The sequence below is a fragment of the Coregonus lavaretus genome (genome assembly GCF_964263955.1).
Source record: "Coregonus lavaretus genome assembly, chromosome: 6".
Taxonomy (NCBI): domain Eukaryota; kingdom Metazoa; phylum Chordata; class Actinopteri; order Salmoniformes; family Salmonidae; genus Coregonus; species Coregonus lavaretus.
The window spans coordinates 53,664,305-53,685,496 of record NC_139993.1 but is presented as its reverse complement, the minus strand read 5'-3'; the positions used below and the strand labels follow the sequence as shown (position 1 = coordinate 53,685,496).

Here is a 21,192-nt window from a genome sequence, read left to right as displayed (position 1 = left end):
GGAAAGTATTCAGACCCTTTGACTTTTTCCACATTTTGTTACGTTACAGCCTTATTTTAAAATTGATTTAAAAAATGTTTTTACCTCATCAATCTACACACACAATACCCCATAATGACAAAGCAAAAACAGGTTTGTAGAAATTTTTTCAAATGTATTTATATATTCTAACTGAAATATCACATTTACATAAGTATTCAGACCCTTTACTCAGTACTTTGTTGAAGCACCTTTGGCAGCGATTACAGCCTTGAGCCTTCTTGGGTATGACACTACAAGCTTGGCACACCTGTATTTGGGGAGTTTCTCCCATTCTTCTCTGCAGATCCTCTCAAGCTCTGTCAGGTTGGATGGGGAGCGTCGCTGCACAGCTATTTTCAGGTCTCTCCAGAGATGTTCGATCGGGTTCAAGTCCGGGCTCTGGCTGGGCCACTCTAGGACATTTAGAGACTTGTCCCGAAGCCACTTCTGCGTTGTCTTGGCTGTGTGCTTAGGGTCGTTGTCCTGTTGGAAGGTGAACATTCACCCCAGTCTGAGGTCCTGAGCACTCTGGAGCAGGTTTTCATCAAGGATCTCTCTGTACTTTGCTCCGTTCATCTTTCCCTCCATCCTGACTAGTCTCCCAGTCCCTGCCACTGAAAAACATCCCCACAGCATGATGCTGCCACCACCATGCTTCACCGTAGGGATGGTGCCAGGTTTCCTCCAGACGTGACGCTTGGCATTCAGGCCAAAGAGTTCAATCTTGATTTCATCAGACCAGAGAATCTTGTTTCTCATGGTCTGAGAGTCTTTAGGTGCCTTTTGGAAAACTCCAAGCAGGCTGTCGTGTGCCTTTTACTGAGGAGTGGCTTCTGTCTGGCCACTCTACCATAAAGGCCTGATTGGTGGAGTGCTGCAGAGATGGTTGTCCTTCTGGAAAGTTCTCCCATCTCCACAGAGGAACTCTGGAGCTCTGTCAGAGTGACCATCGTGTTCTTGGTCACCTCCCTGACCAAGGCCTTTCTCCCACGATTGCTCAGTTTGGCCGGGCGGCCAGCTCTAGGAAGAGTCTTGGTGGTTCCAAACTTCTTCCATTTAAGGATGATGGAGGCTACTGTGTTCTTGGGGACCTTCAATGCTTCAGAAATGTTATGGTACCCTTCCCCAGATCTGTGCCTCGAAACAATCCTGTCTCGGAGCTTTACGGACAATTCCTTTCGACCTCATGCCTTGGTTTTTGCTCTGACATGCATTGTCAACTGTGGGACCTTATATAGACAGGTGTGTGCCTTTCTAAATCATGTCTAATCAATTGAATTTACCACAGGTGGACTCCAATCATGTTGTAGAAACATCTCAAGGATGATCAATGGAAACAGGATGCACCTGAGCTCAATTTCGAGTCTAGCAAAGGGTCTGAATACTTATGTTAATACATTTGCAAACATTTCTAAAAACCTATTTTCGCTTTGTCATTATTGTGTTTGTAGATAGATTTTTATAGATTTTGTTTTTATTTCACCTTTATTTAACCAGGTAAGCCAGTTGAGAACAAGTTCTCATTTACAACTGCGACCTGGCCAAGATAAAGCAAAGCAGTGCAATAAAAACAACAACAACACAGAGTTACATATGGGGTAAACAAAACATAAAGTCAAAAATACAACAGAAAATATATATACAGTGTGTGCAAATGTAGTAAGTTATGGAGGTAAGGCAATAAATAGGCCATAGTGCAAAATACGGAAAAATTTTAATTTGATCAATTTTAGAATCATGCAGTAACGTAACAAAATGTGGAAAAAGTCAAGGGGTCTGATGAAGAGGAGATCGGAGCCCTTCTGTTGCCAAAGTCTCAGACCATCAGTGACTCCATAGCAATGGCCATGGCAACAGCAGCTCCACTGAGCACCAGCAACACATGACCCCATGTCTCCAGCAAGACACCGGTCACTCACGCAACACCCAGCCAATCCCTGCGTCTCACTGCATACAATAGATATGGGCTGGACTTGAGTTCCCTATTCACAGCAACCATCTGTAGGTTAGACCAACTGAAAATCGACCAACTTTGCTTCTGGAGGCATAATGTGCAAAATTCCAAAATGTCATATGTCCCTGTGTGTGACTGGGGTCTTCTTTGATATGGGCACCTTTCCCCCTAACTGTCACAGCAACATGGAAGAGCAATCAAGCTGACAGCACATGAAACATACTTTACTATAGGCTAAACGCAATCCACACAAAGACACAGTTACCCCTCTCATTTGATCATCTCCTTCACCGCTCTCTATACACATGCTCCTCTTTCTGTGAGTGTTGTGTGGGTTTGTGTGTAATAATTACATGAAACTTTATAGACCAACAGAGATTTTGATTGTATGTATATTCAAGATTGTTTTCTCTTGACCATTCTGACATATTATTAAAAAAGAAACAAAACCTGTCTACTGTTTTCAAGTGATTGAAGTATATGACTTTGCAAGCTCAGCTGCATTTAAATTTGTTCTCCACAGGAAGGCAATCTTCTTTATCACAATGATAATTAGCCTATGACTTTATTAATTATAATGATTATACCTAGGCTACTTACTTTGAGTCTCACAATATGCCTTAGTTGACCAATTAAGCACCCAGTATGTTTCTTACATCTTCAGGCTTATTTGAGAGCAGGTTTTCCCAATCATTGAGGCTAGGCTATATCAATTGCACTTCTTGGACATAGAATTAGGCCAACCGATTTTTATCATGAAAATAAAATATCCCTGACAGGATGTAGGCTTATATTTAGCCCATTACATGGTTTATATAACTTCAAATAATTGTTTTGCGCTCTACTAGGGTGAATAGATTGTACCACTTTCCACGATTGCGGGTGTCCCGTGAGGGTTTCCCCCTGCTGTTTACTGGAGGCTTGCGCAGATAAAGTTCACAGAACGCAGCAGGTGCACGTCTCTCTACTCGCCCCGCCCACTCTACAACTATGATTTAAGTTAAGTTGTCACGCTGCATTATGATCTTTCGAGACTGATTGATTTCAAAACTCAAAAGGGTTTCGAGTTTCAGAGGTAAGTCATGGGCACTTGCTCTGCTCGCGCTAAAACATATAGGCTACCTGCAGCAAAAAATAAGTTCACATCCAATTAAAAGTGTTCAAAAGTGAATGTAGCCTATTCGTTCATTTTAATACAATTTACATAATTGGTCTGCAAGTTTACGCAAGCAATTTGACCAAAAAAAACGATAGTCATAATATTTTTGCAGATAATTTTAGGAAAATGTATATGTGCTAGATCATTTGTAGACTAAATATCTGAGTGCTTATAATATTTACCATTATAGTATACTGTCCTGACCTTGCACGTCTCTTGGCTAGAGATGAATCCGGAGTCGGACTACAGCATGTCTACAGTGAGCTGTGGAAACGGGAAGCTCCGCTCGTGGCTGATCGAGCAGGTTGACACCGGGAAGTATGCGGGCCTCGTGTGGGAGAACGACGACAAGAGCATCTTCAGGATACCGTGGAAGCATGCGGGCAAGCAGGACTACAACCGGGACGAGGATGCCGCTCTCTTCAAGGTACTGTATGATACCGGGCCTCAACGGAATGTCTCCCAGATGTTGCATTTACGCACTGCATTTGTGAGAGATGTGTATTATACACTTGACCAACATGTTGGACATTTAGTTGTGTTGGTTGCAAACACAGAACTATTAGACTAATGATGAGTTCAGTTCGTGCGCATTGGGTAGGTTGAAGTGCCAAATCCATGACGCATAGGACTTGTCTTCAACTCATGCACAACTGCGCCGGTGATTCGTTACCCATGTCTCACCGCTCAGTTTTGTGTGACCTTCCTGCAGGCTTGGGCGCTGTTTAAAGGCAAGTTTCGCGAGGGCATCGACAAACCGGACCCGCCAACGTGGAAGACGCGACTGCGGTGCGCGCTCAACAAAAGTAACGACTTCGAAGAGCTCGTGGAGAAGAGTCAGCTGGACATCTCAGACCCCTACAAAGTCTACCGGATCATACCGGAGGGCGCCAAGAGACGTCAGTAGAATTATATTCTATCAATTCTACCCATTATTCTACGCAATTTAAGTGGCCTTCTAATTCATGCAATAACCTGTAGTTTTATGAATGAAAATTATGAAAATAGTGGTTAGAAAATAGGTTATCGAAAGTTATAAAATCAACTTCTTGTTTTTATCATATACACCACTATCAGTAGGAAACAGAGATGCCACCCACTCACTCAATGCCCCAATGAGTTTTGATAGGGGGGTAGGGTTTTGATAGAGGGTAGGGTTTTAATAGGGTTTTGATAGGGGGGTAGGGTTTGATAGGGTTTTGATAGGGGCCAAAGAGTTCTGTACAAATACACATCAGTATGCTGGATAATCAGGCTGCAAAACCACAAGACACTTTGAATTAGTTACAGCCAACTGTAGGATAAAGTCCTGATTATGCTTATGCATGTGTAATAATTAATGTATGATTCTCTTATGCATTTTGAGAGTGCATTGAATGTGTGTCTGTCTGTGTTTTGTTTAAATTATTACTCCTGTGTAACAGATTTCTTGCTATCAGGATCCAAACAGGAGGATGGTGGCAGCCCGCTGAGTCCCCCGAGCTATCCCATGCACCCCTCTTACCCCACCCTACAGACTCAGGTAACTATTACAAGGAAGGCTGTGTGTGCGTGCATGTGTGCAGTGTTGGGGAAGATACTCTGAAAATATAGTTTACCAATTACTTCACACTGGAAGAAGTTAAGCTACCCTTAAGAAAAATATAGTTTACTTAACTAAAGTTACTGTGAAAAAAGTAGTTCACTACATCAAAACTACTTTAAAATGTGAAATGGCATAGAATACAGATTGCAAGAACAGATCACTCTGGAGACAGATGTTAACAGAATGTGTAATTTAGCCTATTAAACACAAACTATGTTTCAAGTGAGAATTAGTCAGGTCTGATGCCAAAAAAGAAAGTAGTGCATAGTTCCAGTAGTAAGCTACACCACTACATCGCAAGAAAGTAATTAACTACTGAAAACACTACCAAGATTTGAATTTAGTTCAACTTCCACCAAGTTACTGCAACATGTAGTTAAATGACTAGTTGAATTACATGTAGTTCACTACTCCCCAACACTGCGTGCATGTGTGTGTGTGAGCCAGAGAGAGAGAGACAGCTGCACGAATCTCTGTCTCTATGTGTGTAGATGCGATGGTTTGACTGACAGGTATCTCCCTCTGTCTCTATGTGTGTAGATGTCGGGGTACATGCCCAGTGCAGAGCGAGGCTGGATGAGGGACTATCTTCCAGAGCAGGCCTCTCTCCCTGAGCTGCCCTATGCCCAGTGCTCCTACCCCTCACGCAGCCTACCCTGGGCCCAGGGCCCCAGCATGGACAACGGTAGGCCTAATACCACAGCATCCATGTTTGTTTGAGTGAGAGAATGTAATTTCGGGTGTGTAGATGTGTAGTCAGAATCAGAATCACCTTTATTCACCCAATACATTTGCATGTACAGGAATTTCACTTGGTGAAATGGTGCTGCCACAATACACAGAGTAAACAGACCGATGATAAACAGGATATACAGACAACATACTGTATGTAGAAGCCGACATTACACACATCCACAAGCTGTATGTACACTGTAAGCTAAGAACTACAAGCTACACTATAAACACTAAGTTACATTATAAATTATGTATGTAGAGATGTATAAATGAATAAACTATTTTACAGGATGATGTGCGGTGGGGGAAATATGTAAATGAAAAAGAGTTGGGTGCATATGAGGATGTGCAGAGAGTGTAAAGAGCAATTTGCCGTTCTAGGATGATAGTGCAGGGTGCATAGTCTATGAATTAGAAGATTTATCATGGCCCAGTTGGTGAGGGTCAAGAAGCTGTTCAGGTGGCGGGAGTTATGTTCAGATGGGCCTTTATCCTAACTTGACATCTGCTCAAATAACTCGCTTTTCGCGTAAGTCTTCCATTGACATCAATGCGTGATTGAGGTCCTGTCTCTCTGTTTGCAGGCTACCAGATCACAGGGTCCTTCTACACCTACCCTACTGATGGCCAGCCCTCCCCCTTCACACTGGACACCAGCATGAGATCAGCTGAGGCACTCTCTGGTACAATACACACACACACACACACACACACACACACACACACACACACACACACACACACACACACACACACTTCATGTATGACCCACGTAATTGGTATTATATTGTGTTAGCTAAACACCTTGATTTGATGCTGTTTCTCTGACCCTTACTCCCTCCTCCACCCCAGATATGCGGTTACATGTGTCAGTGTTCTACCGGGACTCCTTGTGGAGGGAGGTGACCACCTCCAGTCCTGAAGGCTGTCGCATCACTCCCTGCTCCCCAGACGACAAGCTCTATTCCCCCACTGGAGGTCCAGACCTGGTGCCCCTACCCCTGGACAGCCTCCCAGCCCTGGGGAAGGGGGAGGAGTGCCCCCCCAGCCCCCCTGGTGGTACCCTGGAGAGGGGCGTGTTGCTGTGGATGGCCCCAGATGGCCTCTACGCTCGGCGGCTGTGCCAGGAGAGAGTGTTCTGGGAAGGAGGGTTATCACCCTACGGAGACAAACCTAACAAGCTGGAGAGGGAACACTCCTGTAAACTACTGCACACACAGGACTACCTCGCAGGTGAGTTAACGTACACTGCAGGCATGCAGGCAGGCGGACACGCACCCACACACGTGTGTCTCATTCACTGGCAAACCAAACCACTCTGTTGTCATGCTGTTTCCTGGTCATGGACAGGAAGCAGATATGTCCTCATTTCCTATACATATGTTGAGATTGCCTCCATACTCCCTACAACACACTTTTAAGAATGACACATAGTAGTGACCTCATCCCCGCCCACCTACCACAGATGTGTTCAGCCTGATTGGTCTAATTTGCATATAGAACCAGGAGTTTCCATCCAGTCACACATCCTCTAAAGTCACCACTACACCAGCTCATAAGAATTCACTTTGACCTAAATTAATTAACCCTTTCTCGATACAATGTCCCCTCCCTGCAAACCTATCTACCAAACCCTACCCTCTAGATCGAATCCCCTTTCCCCTTCCTGTCTGGAAGACCTGCAATCTCTCCTCTCTACCTCACCTCTCCCTCCCTGTTTGTCTCAGAGCTGCAGGGCTATGCCCTCCACGGTCGGCCGCCTCCACGCCACTCCTCTGTACCTAAACTAACCATCTAGACCCTATTAACCACTTATTTCTCTCTGTCTACCAGAGTTGCAGGGCTATGCCCTCCACGGCCGGCCCCCTCCACGTCTCCAGGTGATGCTGAGCTTTGGAGACGAGTGTCTGGACCCGCAGAGACAGAGGAGGACCCTCACTGTACAGGTACAGTATATAACTTTCACCCAACATCAACATGACCTCTACTACTGGTCTTCAACCCCCCTCTCTACTTTACTCACACCCCATCACCTAATCCTGGCCCTCTCTACACCCCCTAACCTCCCTCCACTCTACTCATCTCAAATCAAATAGTATTTGTCACATGCTTCGTAAACAATAGATGGAGACCAATGGTGTAAAGTACTTAAGTAAAAATACTTTAAAGTAGTACTTAAGTAGTTATTTGGGGTATCTGTACTTTACTTTACTATTTATATTTTTGACAACTTTTACTTCACTACATTCCTAAAGAAAATTATGTACTTTTTACTCCATACATTGTCCCTGACACCCAAAAGTACTTGTTACATGATGAATGCTTAGCAGGACAGGAAAATGGTCCAATTGATGCACTTATCAAGAGAACACGTGGTCATCCCTACTGCCTCTGATTTGTCAGACTCACAAAATACAAATGCATCGTTTGTAAATTATGTCTGAGTGTTGGGGTGTACCCCTGGCTATTCGTAAATTTTTAAAACAAGAAAATGGTGCCGTCTGCTTTGCTTAATATAAGGAATTTGAAATGATTTATACTTTTACGTTTCAATACTTAAGTATATTTTAATGATTACATTTACTTTTGAGACTTAAGTATATTTAGAACCAAATACTTTTACTCAAGTAGTATTTTACTGGGTGATTTCACTTTTACTTGAGTAACTTTCTATTAAGATATCTATACTTTTACTCAAGTATGACAGTTCGATACATTTTCCACCACTGGTGTAGACTAACAGTGAAATGCTTACTTATGGGCCCTTCCCAACAATGCAGAGAGAAAAAAAGTGTGATTTTTCACCGCTCTGCTGACAAGTATTTGTCTCCCTTAATACAGGAGTAATTAAGGCCTGGTGCACAATTTTTGTTGTGTTAAATATATACAGTACCAGTCAAAAGTTTGGACACACCTACTCATTCAAGGGTTTTTCTTTATTTTTACTATTTTCTACATTGTAGAATAATAGTGAAGACATCAAAACTATGAAATAACACATATGGAATCATGTAGTAACCCAAAAAGTGTTAAACAAATCAAAATATATTTTATATTTGAGATTCTTCAAAGTAGCCACCCTTTGCCTTGATGACAGCTTTGCACACTCTTGGCATTCTCTCAACCAGCTTCATGAGGAATGCTTTTCCAACAGTCTTGAAGGAGTTCCCACATATGCTGAGAACTTGTTGGCTGCTTTTCCTTCACTATGAGGACCAACTCATCCCAAACCATCTCAATTGGGCTGAAGTCGAGTGATTGTGGAGGCCAGGTAAACTGATGCAGCACTCCATCACTCTACTTCTTGGTCAAATAGCCCTTACACAGCCTGGAGGTGTGTTTTGGGTCATTGTCCTGTTGAAAAACAAATGATAGTCCCACTACATGCAAACCAGATGGGATGGCGTATCGCTGCAGAATGCTGTGGTAGCCGTGCTGGTTAAGGGTACCTTGAATTCTAAATAAATCACTGACAGTGTCACCAGCAAAGCACTCCAACACCATCACACCTCCTCCTCCATGCTTCACGTTGGGAACCACACATGCAGAGATCATCCGTTCACCTACTCTGCGTCTCACAAAGACACGGCGGTTGGAACCAAAAATCTATTATTTGGACTCATCAGACCAAAGGACCGATTTCCACCAGTCTAATGTCCATTGCTCGTGTTTCTTGGCCCAAGCAAGCCTCTTCTTCTTATTGGTGTCCTTTAGTAGTGGTTTCTTTGCAGCAATTCGACCATGAAGGCCTGATTCACACAGTCTCCTCTGAACAGTTGATGTTGAGATGTGTCTGTTACTTCAACTCTGTGAAGCATTTATTTGGGCTGTAATTTCTGAGGCTGGTAACTCTAATGAACTTATCCTCTGCAGCAGAGGTAACTCTGGGTCTTCCTTTCCTGTGGCGGTCCTCATGAGACCCAGTTTCATCATAGTGCTTGATGGTTTTTGCGACTGCACTTGAAGAAACTTTCAAAGTTCTTGACATTTTCCGGATTGACTGACCTTCATGTCTTAACTTAATGATGGACTGTCGTTTCTCTTTGCTTATTTGAGCTGTTCTTGCCATAATATGGACTTGGTCTTTTACCAAATAGGGCTATCTTCTGTATACCCCCCCTACCTTGTCACAACACAACTGATTGGCTCAAACGCATTAAGAATAAAATAAATTCCACAAATTAACTTTTAACAAGGCACACCTGTTAATTGAAATGCATTCCAGGTGACTACCTCATGAAGCTGGTTGAGAAAATACCAAGAGTGTGCAAAGCTGTCATCAAGGCAAAGGGTGGCTACTTTGAAGAATCGTAAATCTCAAATACATTTTGATTTGTTTAACACTTTATTGGTTACTACGATTCCATACGTGTTATTTCATATTTTTTAAAACATTTTAGTCATTTAGCAGACGCTCTTATCCAGAGCGAGTTACAGTTTTAGTGAGTGCATACATTTTTCATACTGGCCCCCCGTGGGAATCGAACCCACAACCCTGGCGTTGCAAGCGCCATGCTCTACCAACTGAGCTACAGGAGGCCAGTACAGTTTTGATGTTTTGATGTCTTCAATATTATTCTACAATGTAGAAAATAGTAAAAATTAAGAAAAACCCTTGAATGAGTAGATGTGTCCAAACTTTTGACTGGTACTGTGTATATATATATATATAGTTTTGTACTTTTTTTTGTGGGGGGGTATTTATCAGGGGTTGCTGCAGCACCCTCAGCACCCCTACGTCCTGCGGCTATGCCCCGTTACCACCGCCACCACCTCCCAGTGACACCAGTACTGATCCCTGCTGTTCCCCTCCGCCCCTGCAGGTGGAGCCCATGTTCGCCAGGCAGCTCCTGTACTACACCCAGCACCAGCAGACCAGCGGACACTACTACCGCAGCTACGACCTCTCCCTCCCAGGGGTCACGGAACACAGCATGACACCTGCCTTAACCGAGGACTACCAGAGGGTCATCGCGCATCACCATAGCAACACCCTGCAGGACTGACAGATCTGAACATCTCTGATCACATTCAGACTGCGGTGCAGGACATGGGGAGAGGAGGAGACGGGAGAAAGCCTGGGGAGAGGAGGAGAGTCGTTTCACTGTACTCTGGATCCCAGATTTCACTCAAAGCCGAAGCAGAACTATGCCACTCCAATCCAAGACAAACTGAACCAAGCCAGGCCAGACTGAACTGAACCAAGCCAGGCTATGGAGGAACATACACCGGGACCATTGAAGAGACTGTAACAGATAGTTGTATACTGTAGATGTGTTTGTGTTTTGTAAGGACTCAAGGGAATCAATGCCCCAACATTTCTTTGGACCAAACTTTATTTCAACATCTCTCAGGGAGCCGTCCTTCGGCCTTAGAGACCCAAACTTGATTGACATTTTGTGTTTCAACGTCCACTTTCTGACAGCAACAGAACTGACAGCTGTAGTGATTGTATCGACATATGTGTTTTTGTATGTGCTTAATTGTGTTTGCTCAATTTCTTCTGTAAATATGTTTTACATTTTACCTGACTACTGTTGCTACTACTGTATGCAGATTTCCCATCATCAATACTGAATAATAGGGAATAATGTAATAGAGATTACCAAAGACTGCCTCTGAGATTGGACAACACTGACTAGCATGCTGAATCTTCGATAAGATCAGTGAGATTGGACTACACAGAAACACTGACTAGCATGCTGAACCCTTCGATAAGCTCAGTCTGTCATACATACGGAATATGTTTTGTAATCGAAAAATAAAAAATTGTACCAAAGCAAAAGTGATGCATCTTTTGAGACATACATAGACATTCAATGAAATAGCTAGAGGGCTCATGTTAGACAAGGGATTTGTGGTGAAGTGACATCCTTCGGATGTGTGCAAGTGTTTACGTGTGTGTGTGCTTTTGTGCGTGTGTGTACAGGAAGCCTGGTTCAGATGCAGGATGATGCTGGTTAATCAAACACACTCACAGGAGAACGCTGTCATAAACAATGTGTGATGACATCACCAGGGGAAGAGGAAGAGGTTGGCCACTCTTTCCACCCTAACGGGGCACTAAGAGCCTCAGCGCTTAGAACTGATACAAGTGTTTCCTGGGGTGCCTCTACATGTGCTGACTACATTTCAATTTCCATGGAAGAATAGTGAAAACCCCTGAAGAATTCTCAATCACTGACTGATAAAGTAAACAAGACTGGGTAGTACTTTCAATTGTAATATATGTAATAGTAATACTGTACTATATTTTTTGGGGAAGCGGTTATAGATTAAAGTCTTCTAAATTACACTGATATGTATAACAACCATTAGTGAATGGGTGTACCATTGTAAGGAAGGACAGAGTTGAACCACCCTTAAGGTTTACAACAGGTTTAATGTATGCACTCACTAACTGTAAGTCGCTCTGGATAAGAGCACCTGCTAAATTACTAAAATGTAAATGTAAATGTTTACTGAACAGATGTCTGATAAGAATGAGCAAAGAAAAGCAACTCATTTGGCTGACCATTTGTTCCACCACCTATCTACAAAATCCCTATGTAACCTGTGGTTCTTCCCATTCCCGCCTTATTACCAAAAACACCTATTTCAAAGAATCCACCTTGATCGATGTAAACATGTTTTCACCTGCGTCCAAAATGGAACAGAATTGTGGTGTAAAAACTCCCCTCCCCACCTCACTTCTCTGGTACTGTAAACAGTACCGGTGGTGGAAGGATGAGACCTGAGGGCTTTGAACCTACTGCTGATGTGAATGAATCCGTGGGTGGACACTCCACATAGAGAGCTAAGTTTAGAACAGACCAGAAAGAACAGAGAATCAAAACAACCTCAGACTAAATGGCTGTTCCCCTGCCAGGCCTGGGGTTATGGTGCTGCTGATAATAATGTAGCCCACATTATGACATTTGGGCTTTGCTTTTTCTCGAACAGTCGATAGTGGCAAAGAGAAGATAAGCAGGTTTTTGGGTTTGTTTTGTCGATAAGAACATTTCAATCTCATATTGTATTAGCATTTTTGGTTAGATTAGTGGCCAAATTCGTGGATTTGGCTATTTCAGCCACACCCGTTGCTGACAGGTGTATAAAATCGAGGTCACGGCCATGCAATCTCCTTAGACAAACATTGGCAGTAGAATGGGCCGTACTGAAGAGCTCATTGACTTTTAACATGGCACCGTTATAGGATGCTACCTTTCCAACAAGTCAGTTCGTCAAATTTCTGCCCTACTAGAGCTGCCCTGGTCAACTGTAAGTGCTGTTATTGTGAAGTGGAAACGTCTAGGAGCAACAACGGCTCAGCTGCGAATTGGTAGGCCACACAAGCTCACAGAACGGGACCGTCGAGTGCTGAAGCGCGTAAAAATCGTCTGTCCAAACTGCCTCTGGAAGCAACTTCAGCACAATAACTGTTCGTCGGGAGCTTCATGAAATGGGTTTTTATGGCCGAGCAGCCCCACACAAGCCTAAGATCACCATGCGCAATGCCAAGCGTCGGCTGGAGTGCCGTAAAGCTCGCCGCCATTGGACTCTGGAGCAGTGGAAACGTGTTCTCTGGAGTGATGAATCACGCTTCACCATCTGGCAGTCCGACAGACGAATCTGGGTTTGGCGGATGCCAGGAGAACGCTACCTGCTCCAATGCATAGTGCCATCTGTAAAGTTTGGTGGAGGAGGAATAATGGTCTGGGGCTGTTTTTCATGGTTCAGGCTAGGCCCCTTAGTTCCAGTGAAGGGAAATTGTAACGCTACAGCATACAATTACATTCTAGACGATTCTGTGCTTCCAACTTTGTGGCAACAGTTTGGGGAAGGCCCTTTCCTGTTTCAGCATGACAATGCTCCTGTGCACAAAGCGAGGTCCATACAGAAAGGTTTGTCAAGATCGGTGTTGAAGAACTTGCCTGGCCTGCACAGAGCCCTGACCTCAACCCCATCGAACACCTTTGGGATGAATTGGAACGCCGACTGCAAGCCAGGCCTAATCACCCAACATCAGTGCCGACCTCACTAATGCTCTTGTGGCTGAATGGAAGCAAGTCCCCGCAGCAATGTTCCAACATCTAGTGGAAAGCCTTCCCAGAAGAGTGAAGGCTGTTATAGCAGCAAAGGGGGGACCAACTCCATATTTATGCCCATGATTTTGGAATGAGATGTTCGACAAGCAGGTGTCCGCATTTTGGCCATGTAGTGTAGTTGATTGCTGGCAGGCTATTCAAGTCCCCATTGAGTTTTGTGATGAGTTGTCTGGTAATGAGTGATGTTTTCATTATCACTCGTGAATGCGTGTAAAATGTTACAATCTTTTGTGATAAAACCCCCTGAGCTAACCCCACGGCTCATCTCATGAGAGTCAAGGGTGAGGCAGCATGTATTTACTACTACAATGTCTGACTTATGACCACACACACACTGCAAAACTGCAACCATCCACCTACAACCGAATCTGTCCTATATTTTTACAGCCAGTATGGAGTTAGCATAGACCACTCCTCTCGCGGTCTATCTTGCAGAGCGGTTCACAACTTCCTACCCTACCCCACCCTACTAACACCCCTACCCTAGACTAGTCCTAGAGTATGTGTGAGCTGTCAGTGCAATGATCTCCTGAATTGACTGCAGTGGCCAATCTATGGATGGGGCTCTACTGTCTATGGGACAGAGATGGCTCTCTTTCTAACTTTCACTCATTCACTGTCTCTTCACAACCGTCTATGGGACAGAGACCACAAGCCTAATCAAGGTTGAGGACACTGTATGGTCTGAGTGAATAGGGTTGGGTAGGGTGTGAGTAGACATGACAATGGCAGCACTGTGTAATACACCATTCAATACAGTAGTATCTTACAGTGATAAGGTGAAAAGTGACAGGTCACAAGAACAGAATCAATTTAAATGTGTATTTTAATTGGCAAGTCTTTTAATTGGAGGACAGAGCAGCACTGAAACATTTTCACACAAATTCCACATATAACACATAATGACACACATGCAGTTTCTTTATGAACATTCAGAGAGCTGTGACCACAGTTGTTGGCTGGCTCTGCGATATTTCTCAACAGAAGAGAGTAGAGACAGTCCTCCCTCTAAAACCAGACTAGCCAAAAGGGACTGGATGCTGATTGCTAGATGAGCGGCCATCTAACAATATTATAATTAGCATGATTCTACAGTAGAGGGGCTGCCCAGATTAACTGTGAGATTAACTCAGGGTATTTCCATCGAAAAGGACCCATGAGCACCAACATATTAAGTTTATAGGAGTATATCAAATTGGATGTCAAATGAAAGCTAAGAGTCTATATTTTTGGGAAATGAAGTCATAGATACCTTTTTCAACCATTTTCCATCTTAAAAATGAGGCATAAGTCAAGTCTTTGATTTCAGGATAAACAGATGGAAAAGGGGTCTTAAAAAAAACACCTACCAGAAAAAGTCTTAAAATGTATTAGAAATACACCAAAACACAATAATATTGACGTTACCTTACATTTAGTTTTGGAGGAATTGTTTTCCTGTCTTTAAGTTGAATAAATATTGCCTTGTAATGCCGTTACCAAATACCCACATATTATATCTTTAAGATATTTTCAAATGTCTCTCCCTCATGAGGAGGGAGGATAATGAAAGTTCACAGAAGTAACAAGTAATGGTAGACCTACCTATTAGTTATAGTGATATCAATTTAGTTGATGAATTATGAAGTGATTAAATCTCAAAAACAATTACCAAAACATCTGTAATGTAATTACTGCAACTGGAATTGGCTACAATGGGGAATCTCAATAGACACAAACCACAGTTGGGTCCCCTGCTACTGTCCTCCCTTCCACTGGCATACCTTTATGTTCAGCAACCCCTCCCTCTCTCCATCGCCCTCTCTTTGCCTCTCTCTCTCTCTCTCTCTCTCTCCAGTTAATGCCACCTCTCCCAGCTCTTACTGACACCTACCCATGAGCCCCCTCGCTTTTTTATTTACTGTAACCAGCATCCTCACCAACTGAGCATCGACCGACACTGGACGTCCATGGACGTTGAAAAGTAGTTGAAAGTTGGTCAGTCCACCCTGGCCTTGATGTTAACGTCCACAGACGGAACGGACTGAACCAAATGTGAATCTATCATAGACGTATGTTTCACAAGTTTGGATAGCACAGTTCAGAACAGTGAATAGAGCACAGTAGAGTACAGTCAAGAAAAGTAGAGTAAAGTACAGTATATTGTAATGTACTCTACTCTACTGCACTGTACTCTACTCTACTGTACTGCACTGTACTGAACTCTACTGTACTGCACTTAACTATACTCTACTCTGCTTTATTGTGCTTTACTGTACTTAACTGTGCTGTGATGTCCAAACTTGTGAAACAAGAGGTGAATACATTTCTGTATAGTACAGATCAGAGACCCACAACGTAATTTCATTCATTACTTTAATTCTGTTACCAGGTCTAAATCCACTTCACTTACTGTATTTCAATAACCAAATTAGATTTTATCAAACTCAAGATGTCATGTCATAGCTGACACAGACATCTTTGAATCTTAATTAGGAGCAGATATGTAAGAGTTTTTGGAAAACCTTTTTGGAAAACGTTGCATAAAAACCTGAGGGAGATTTTACCATTACCAAAGTTTGCATCTGCACAGTTCTTCCACTAAATTAATATTTTTTTTCAGTGGAAATTGTTAAAAGTAGTCTCTGTGCATAGAGTAGTAGGGTTTGTTAAACTTTTGAATTTTTTTTTTTTTTGCCATACATTTTAAGGTGAAATAACTGAGTTAAAGCGTAATTCCGTTACTGTGGAATTGCCCCTCAGCAAATTAGCATACATATCTAAGATAAAAAATGTGATTATTGTGAGAAAAGGCTCATTTCCAGTCTACTATAGATCTTATAACAATTGAAAAGGCTGTGAAAGCTTATCGAGACAAGTAAATAGGCATTGCAAATTATTTTATAGAGATACTATAATGACATTTTATTAATGTTGAAGAGATGTACAGACGTTTGGCTCATCTCTTGACAGGCTGGACATTAGAGGGCTGGAAACAGGTGAGCTGGAGGTGCATACTGCTCTTAAACTTATTTAGCAACTCCTCAAGTAACCTACAGAGAGAAAGAGAGAGAAGACAAGAGAGAAAGAACAAGGGAAAGAGAGAGGGAGAAGGAAAAAAAGAGATGGAAGCAGAGGTAGAATCATGATATTGTATGAGGGTGTAACTGGAGAGATTTCAGTGCCAACCAAAACTGTATTTGAATTCAATATTTCTATTTAGATATTGAATTTGAATTCAATATTATTGAATTTGTAATGCACATATTGAATCATTGAATTCATAAATTAGACTTGTATTTCAGGATTTGAAACTGAATTGAATGAATTTTGCATTTAGTTTTAAAATTCTATTTCAATTTAGTTGAATATTAAAATTTAAAGTTGCAATATGTATCTTTTTAGGCGACCCGACCAAATTCACATAGAAATATGAGTTTTAGACGTGTCATTCTCATTGAAAGCAAGTCTAAGAAGCGGTACATCGGTTCTATGTGCGCTTTTTCTACAATGATTCTCTACACTATACTTGCTTGTTTTGTCAAACTGAAATTAGGCTAACTATTAGTGTTTTAGCAACCAGGAAATGTCCGAGCGATTTCTGCATAGTGCATCTTTAATATTTATGTATTCAGTTTAAATATGGTAAATACTGCATTCATTGTCTGTGTATCAAGTTAAGAAACTATTTGTATTTGTATTTTATTAGGGATCCCCATTAGCTGCTTCCAAGGCAGCAGCTACTCTTCCTGGGGTCCAGAAACATTAAGACACTTATATTACACATAAAACAAAAGATAAAACAGTACATCATATAACACTGTCACACCACATTTTACATTTTAGTAATTTAGCAGACGCTCTTATCCAGAGCGACTTACAATTAGTGAGTGCATACATTTTCATACTGGCCCCCCGTGGGAAACGAACCCACAACCCTTGCGTTGCAAGCGCCATGCTCTACCAACTGAGCTACAGGAGGGCCACATATCCACAACACAAAATGTATGATACCACTACATGTGTGTGTAGAGTGCGTTTGCTAGCGCCCGTGTGCGTATGCGTCTGTGTGTGTGTCTTTTCACAGTCCCTGCTGTTCCATAAGGTGTATTTGTATATTTTTTGTATTTATTTTTTATTCTACTGCTTGCATCAGTTACCTGATGTGGAATAGAGTTCCATGTAGTCATGGCTCTATGTAGTACTCTGCGCCTCCCACAGTTTGTTCTGGACTTGGGGATTGTGAAGAGACCTCTGGTGGCATGTCTTGTGGGGTATGCATGGGTGTCTGAGCTGTGTGCTAGTAGTTTAAACAGACAGCTCGGTGCATTCAGCTTGTCAACACCTCTTACAAAAACAAGTAGTGATGAAGTCAATCTCCCCTCCACTTTGAGCCATGAGAGATTGACATGCATATCATTCATGTTAGCTCTCTGTGTACATTTAAAGGCCAGCCGCGCTGCCCTGTTCTGAGCCAATCGCAATTTTCTCTTTGTGGCACCTGACCACACGACTGAACTGTAGTCCAGGTGCAAAAAAACTAGGGCCTTTAGGACCTGCCTTGTTGAGAGTGTTGTCAAGAAGGCAGAGCACCGCTTTATTACGGACAGACTTTTAGCTACTGTTGTATCAACATGTTTTGACCATGACAGTTTACAATCCAGGGTTACTCCAAGCAGATTAGTTACCTCAACTTGCTCAATTTCCACATTATTAATTAATATATTTAGTTGAGGTTTAGGGTTTAGTGAATTGATTTGTTCCAAATACAATGCTTTTAGTTATGAAATATTTAAGACTAACTTATTCCTTGCCACCCATTCTGAAACTAACTGCAGCTCTTTGTTAAGTGTTGCAGTCATTTCAGTCACTGTAGTAGCTGACGTGTATAGTGTTGAGTCATCCGCATACATAGACACACTGGCTTTACTCAAAGCCAGTGCCATGTCGTTAGTAAAGATAGAAAAAAGTAAGGGGCCTAAACAGCTGCCCTGGGGAATTCCTGATTTTACCTGGATTATGTTGGAGAGGCTTCCATTAAAGAACACCCTCTGTGTTCTGTTAAACAAGTAACTCTTTATTCACATTATAGAAGGGGTGTAAAGCCATAACACATACCTTTTTCCAGCAGCAGATTATGATTGATAATGTAAAAAGTTGCACTGAAGTCTAACAAAACAGCACCCACAATTTTGTTATCACCAATTTCTCTCAGCCAATCATCAGTAATTTGTGTAAGTGCTGTGCTTGTTGAATGTCCTTCCCTATAAGTGTGCTGTAAGTCTGTTGTCCACCAATTTCTCTCAGCCAATCATCAGTAATTTGTGTAAGTGCTGTGCTTGTTGAATGTCCTTCCCTATAAGCGTGCTGTAAGTCTGTTGTCCATTTGTTGACAGTAAAATAGCATTTTATCTGGTCGAACAATTTTTTTCAAAAGTTTACTGAGGGTTGTTAACAGGCTGATTGGTTGGCTATTTGAGCCAGTAAAGGGGGCTTTACTCTTCTTGGGTAGTGGAATTACTTTTGCTTCCCTCCAGGCCTGAGGAATTAACACTTTCTAGTAGACTTAGTTCGAAGATATGGCAAATAGGAGGGGCAATATCGTCCGCTATTATTTTCAGTAATTTTGCATCCAAGTTGTCAGACCCCGGTGGCTTGTCATTGTTGATAGACAACAATTGTTTCACTTCTTCCACACTCACTTTACGGAATTCAAAATTGCAATGCTTGTCTTTCATAATTTGATCAGTTATACTTGGATGTGTAGTGTCAGCGTTTGTTACTGGCATATCATGCCTAAATTTGCTAATCTTGCCAATGAAAAAATAGTAGTTGGCAATATCAGTGGGTTTTGTGATGAATGAGCCATCTGATTCAATTATTTATGGAGCTGAGTTTGCCTTTTTTCCCATAATTTCATTTAAGGTGCTCCAAAGCATTATTTTTCTTATTTTTTTTGGCATTTAACTTTGTTTCATAGTGTAGTTTCTTCTTCTTTTTATTCAGTTTAGTCACATGATTTCTCAATTTGCAGTATGTTTGCCAATCAGTTGTGCAGCCAGGCTTATTTGTCATTCCTTTTGCCTCATCCCTCTCAACCATACAATTTTTCAAATCCTCATCAATCCACAGGGTTTTAACAGTTTTTACAGTCATTTTCTTAATGGGTGCATGCTTATTAGTAACTGGGATAAGCACATTTCATAAATGTGTCTAGTGCAGCGTCTGGTTGCTCCTCATTACACACCACAGACCCAATAAATATTCTTTACATCAACTACATAGGCATCACTACAAAACCTAATGTATGAGCTCTTATACCCTACATTAGGCCCAGTCTTTGGAACTTTGGTTTTCCTAGATATGGCTATTAATCACTACAGCCGATGGATTTGGATATTGCTTTAAAGCAAATTTCTGCAGAATTAGTAAATATGTGATCTATACATGTTGATGATTCATTCCTGTGCTGTTTGTAACTACCCTGGTAAATTGACTGTTAAACTGAACCAGGTTGCAGGCACTAGTTACAGTTTGAAGCTTTCTTTTAAATGGGCAGCCTGATATAGCCAGTCAATATTTAAATCACCCAGAAAATATACCTCTCTGTTGATATCACATACATTACCAAGCATTTCACATGTTATGCAGCTACTGACTGTTAGCACTTGGATGTCTATAGCAGCATCCCACCAGAATGGGCTTTAGGTGAGGCAGATTAACCTGTAGCCATATTACTTCAACAGTATTTAACTGGCGTTTCTGAAGCCAATGTGGCATGTAAAATGTATTTTCTTCCTATGAATTTGGCACTAGCGTTTGAACCGTATTATGACCAATTCCTGAAAGCTAAGACTCTCTGGAACATGGTTGTGCCTTCTGTTCCCCTCTATGATACTCAAAGGACGCACAGAAAGGAGTGTGACAAAAACAGCCATTTGGACCCCAATAACACTATACAGTGAGCTCCAAAAGTATTGGGACAGTGACAATTTTGTTGTTGTTTTGGCTCTGTACTCTAGCACTTTGGATTTTAAATTATGACTTTGAGGTTAAAGTGCAGACTGTCAGCTTTAATTTGAGGGTGTTTTCATCCATATCGGGTGAACTGTTATATATATATATATATATATATATATATAATATATGTGTACATTTTAGTCATTTAGCAGACACTCTTATCCAGAGCGACTTACAGTTAGTGAGTGCATACATTTTCATACTGGCCCCTCATGGAAAACGAACCCACAACCCTGGCGTTGCAAGCACCATGCTCTACCAACTGAGCTACAGGGGACTGTATTGAAGTAGTCAAAAGTTAAGTATTTGGTCCCATATATAATAAGAATAGAATATGTTTCTAAACACTTCTACATTAATGTGGATGCTACCATGATTACCAACCTGGTCTCAGAGCATTTTGTATTATTCGGTATGTAAATCCGAGACACTCCATTTAGTAAGATATGTTACGTTTCGTATGATATGTATTAATTTGTGGATGTCCATCACCCATTTTGTATGATATGTTACGAATTACAATTTCTATCATATGTTACGAATTTGTAAAATGTACAATATATTAGGAATTTGCTAAACTTATGATATGTTACAAATTCTAGCTAGGTGGCTAATGTTAGCTAGGGTTAGGGTTATGGGTTAGGGTTAAGTT

At 41.8% G+C, this 21,192-nt stretch overlaps 2 protein-coding genes across 4 annotated transcripts in view; one reads left to right on the top strand and one right to left on the bottom strand.

The window, feature by feature from the left end:
- Positions 1-2,997: 2,997 nt before the first annotated feature.
- On the top strand, positions 2,998-11,235 carry LOC311131435 (interferon regulatory factor 4-like). Of its 2 annotated transcripts, none has more exons than XM_084164424.1 (9): positions 2,998-3,050; positions 3,359-3,561; positions 3,847-4,033; positions 4,559-4,656; positions 5,260-5,404; positions 6,039-6,137; positions 6,307-6,687; positions 7,288-7,400; positions 10,278-11,235. In XM_084164424.1, the coding sequence occupies exons 2-9, from the start codon at positions 3,361-3,363 to the stop codon at positions 10,458-10,460; spliced, it is 1,407 nt and encodes a 468-aa protein (XP_084020550.1). In that variant the 5' UTR covers positions 2,998-3,050; positions 3,359-3,360; the 3' UTR covers positions 10,461-11,235. The 2 variants fall into 2 exon arrangements, with proteins under 2 accessions (XP_084020550.1, XP_084020551.1); XM_084164425.1 differs by having other exon boundaries at positions 3,025-3,050; positions 4,574-4,656.
- A 4,981-nt stretch (positions 11,236-16,216) lies between these two features.
- Positions 16,217-21,192, bottom strand: part of exoc2 (exocyst complex component 2) — a 118,757-nt gene continuing 113,781 nt past the window's right edge. For both annotated transcript variants that reach the window (XM_084164422.1, XM_084164423.1), the window contains exon 28: positions 16,217-16,573. In XM_084164422.1, coding sequence (XP_084020548.1) covers positions 16,480-16,573 — 94 coding nt within the window. In that variant the 3' untranslated portion in view covers positions 16,217-16,479. The remainder of the gene's footprint in view (positions 16,574-21,192) is intronic.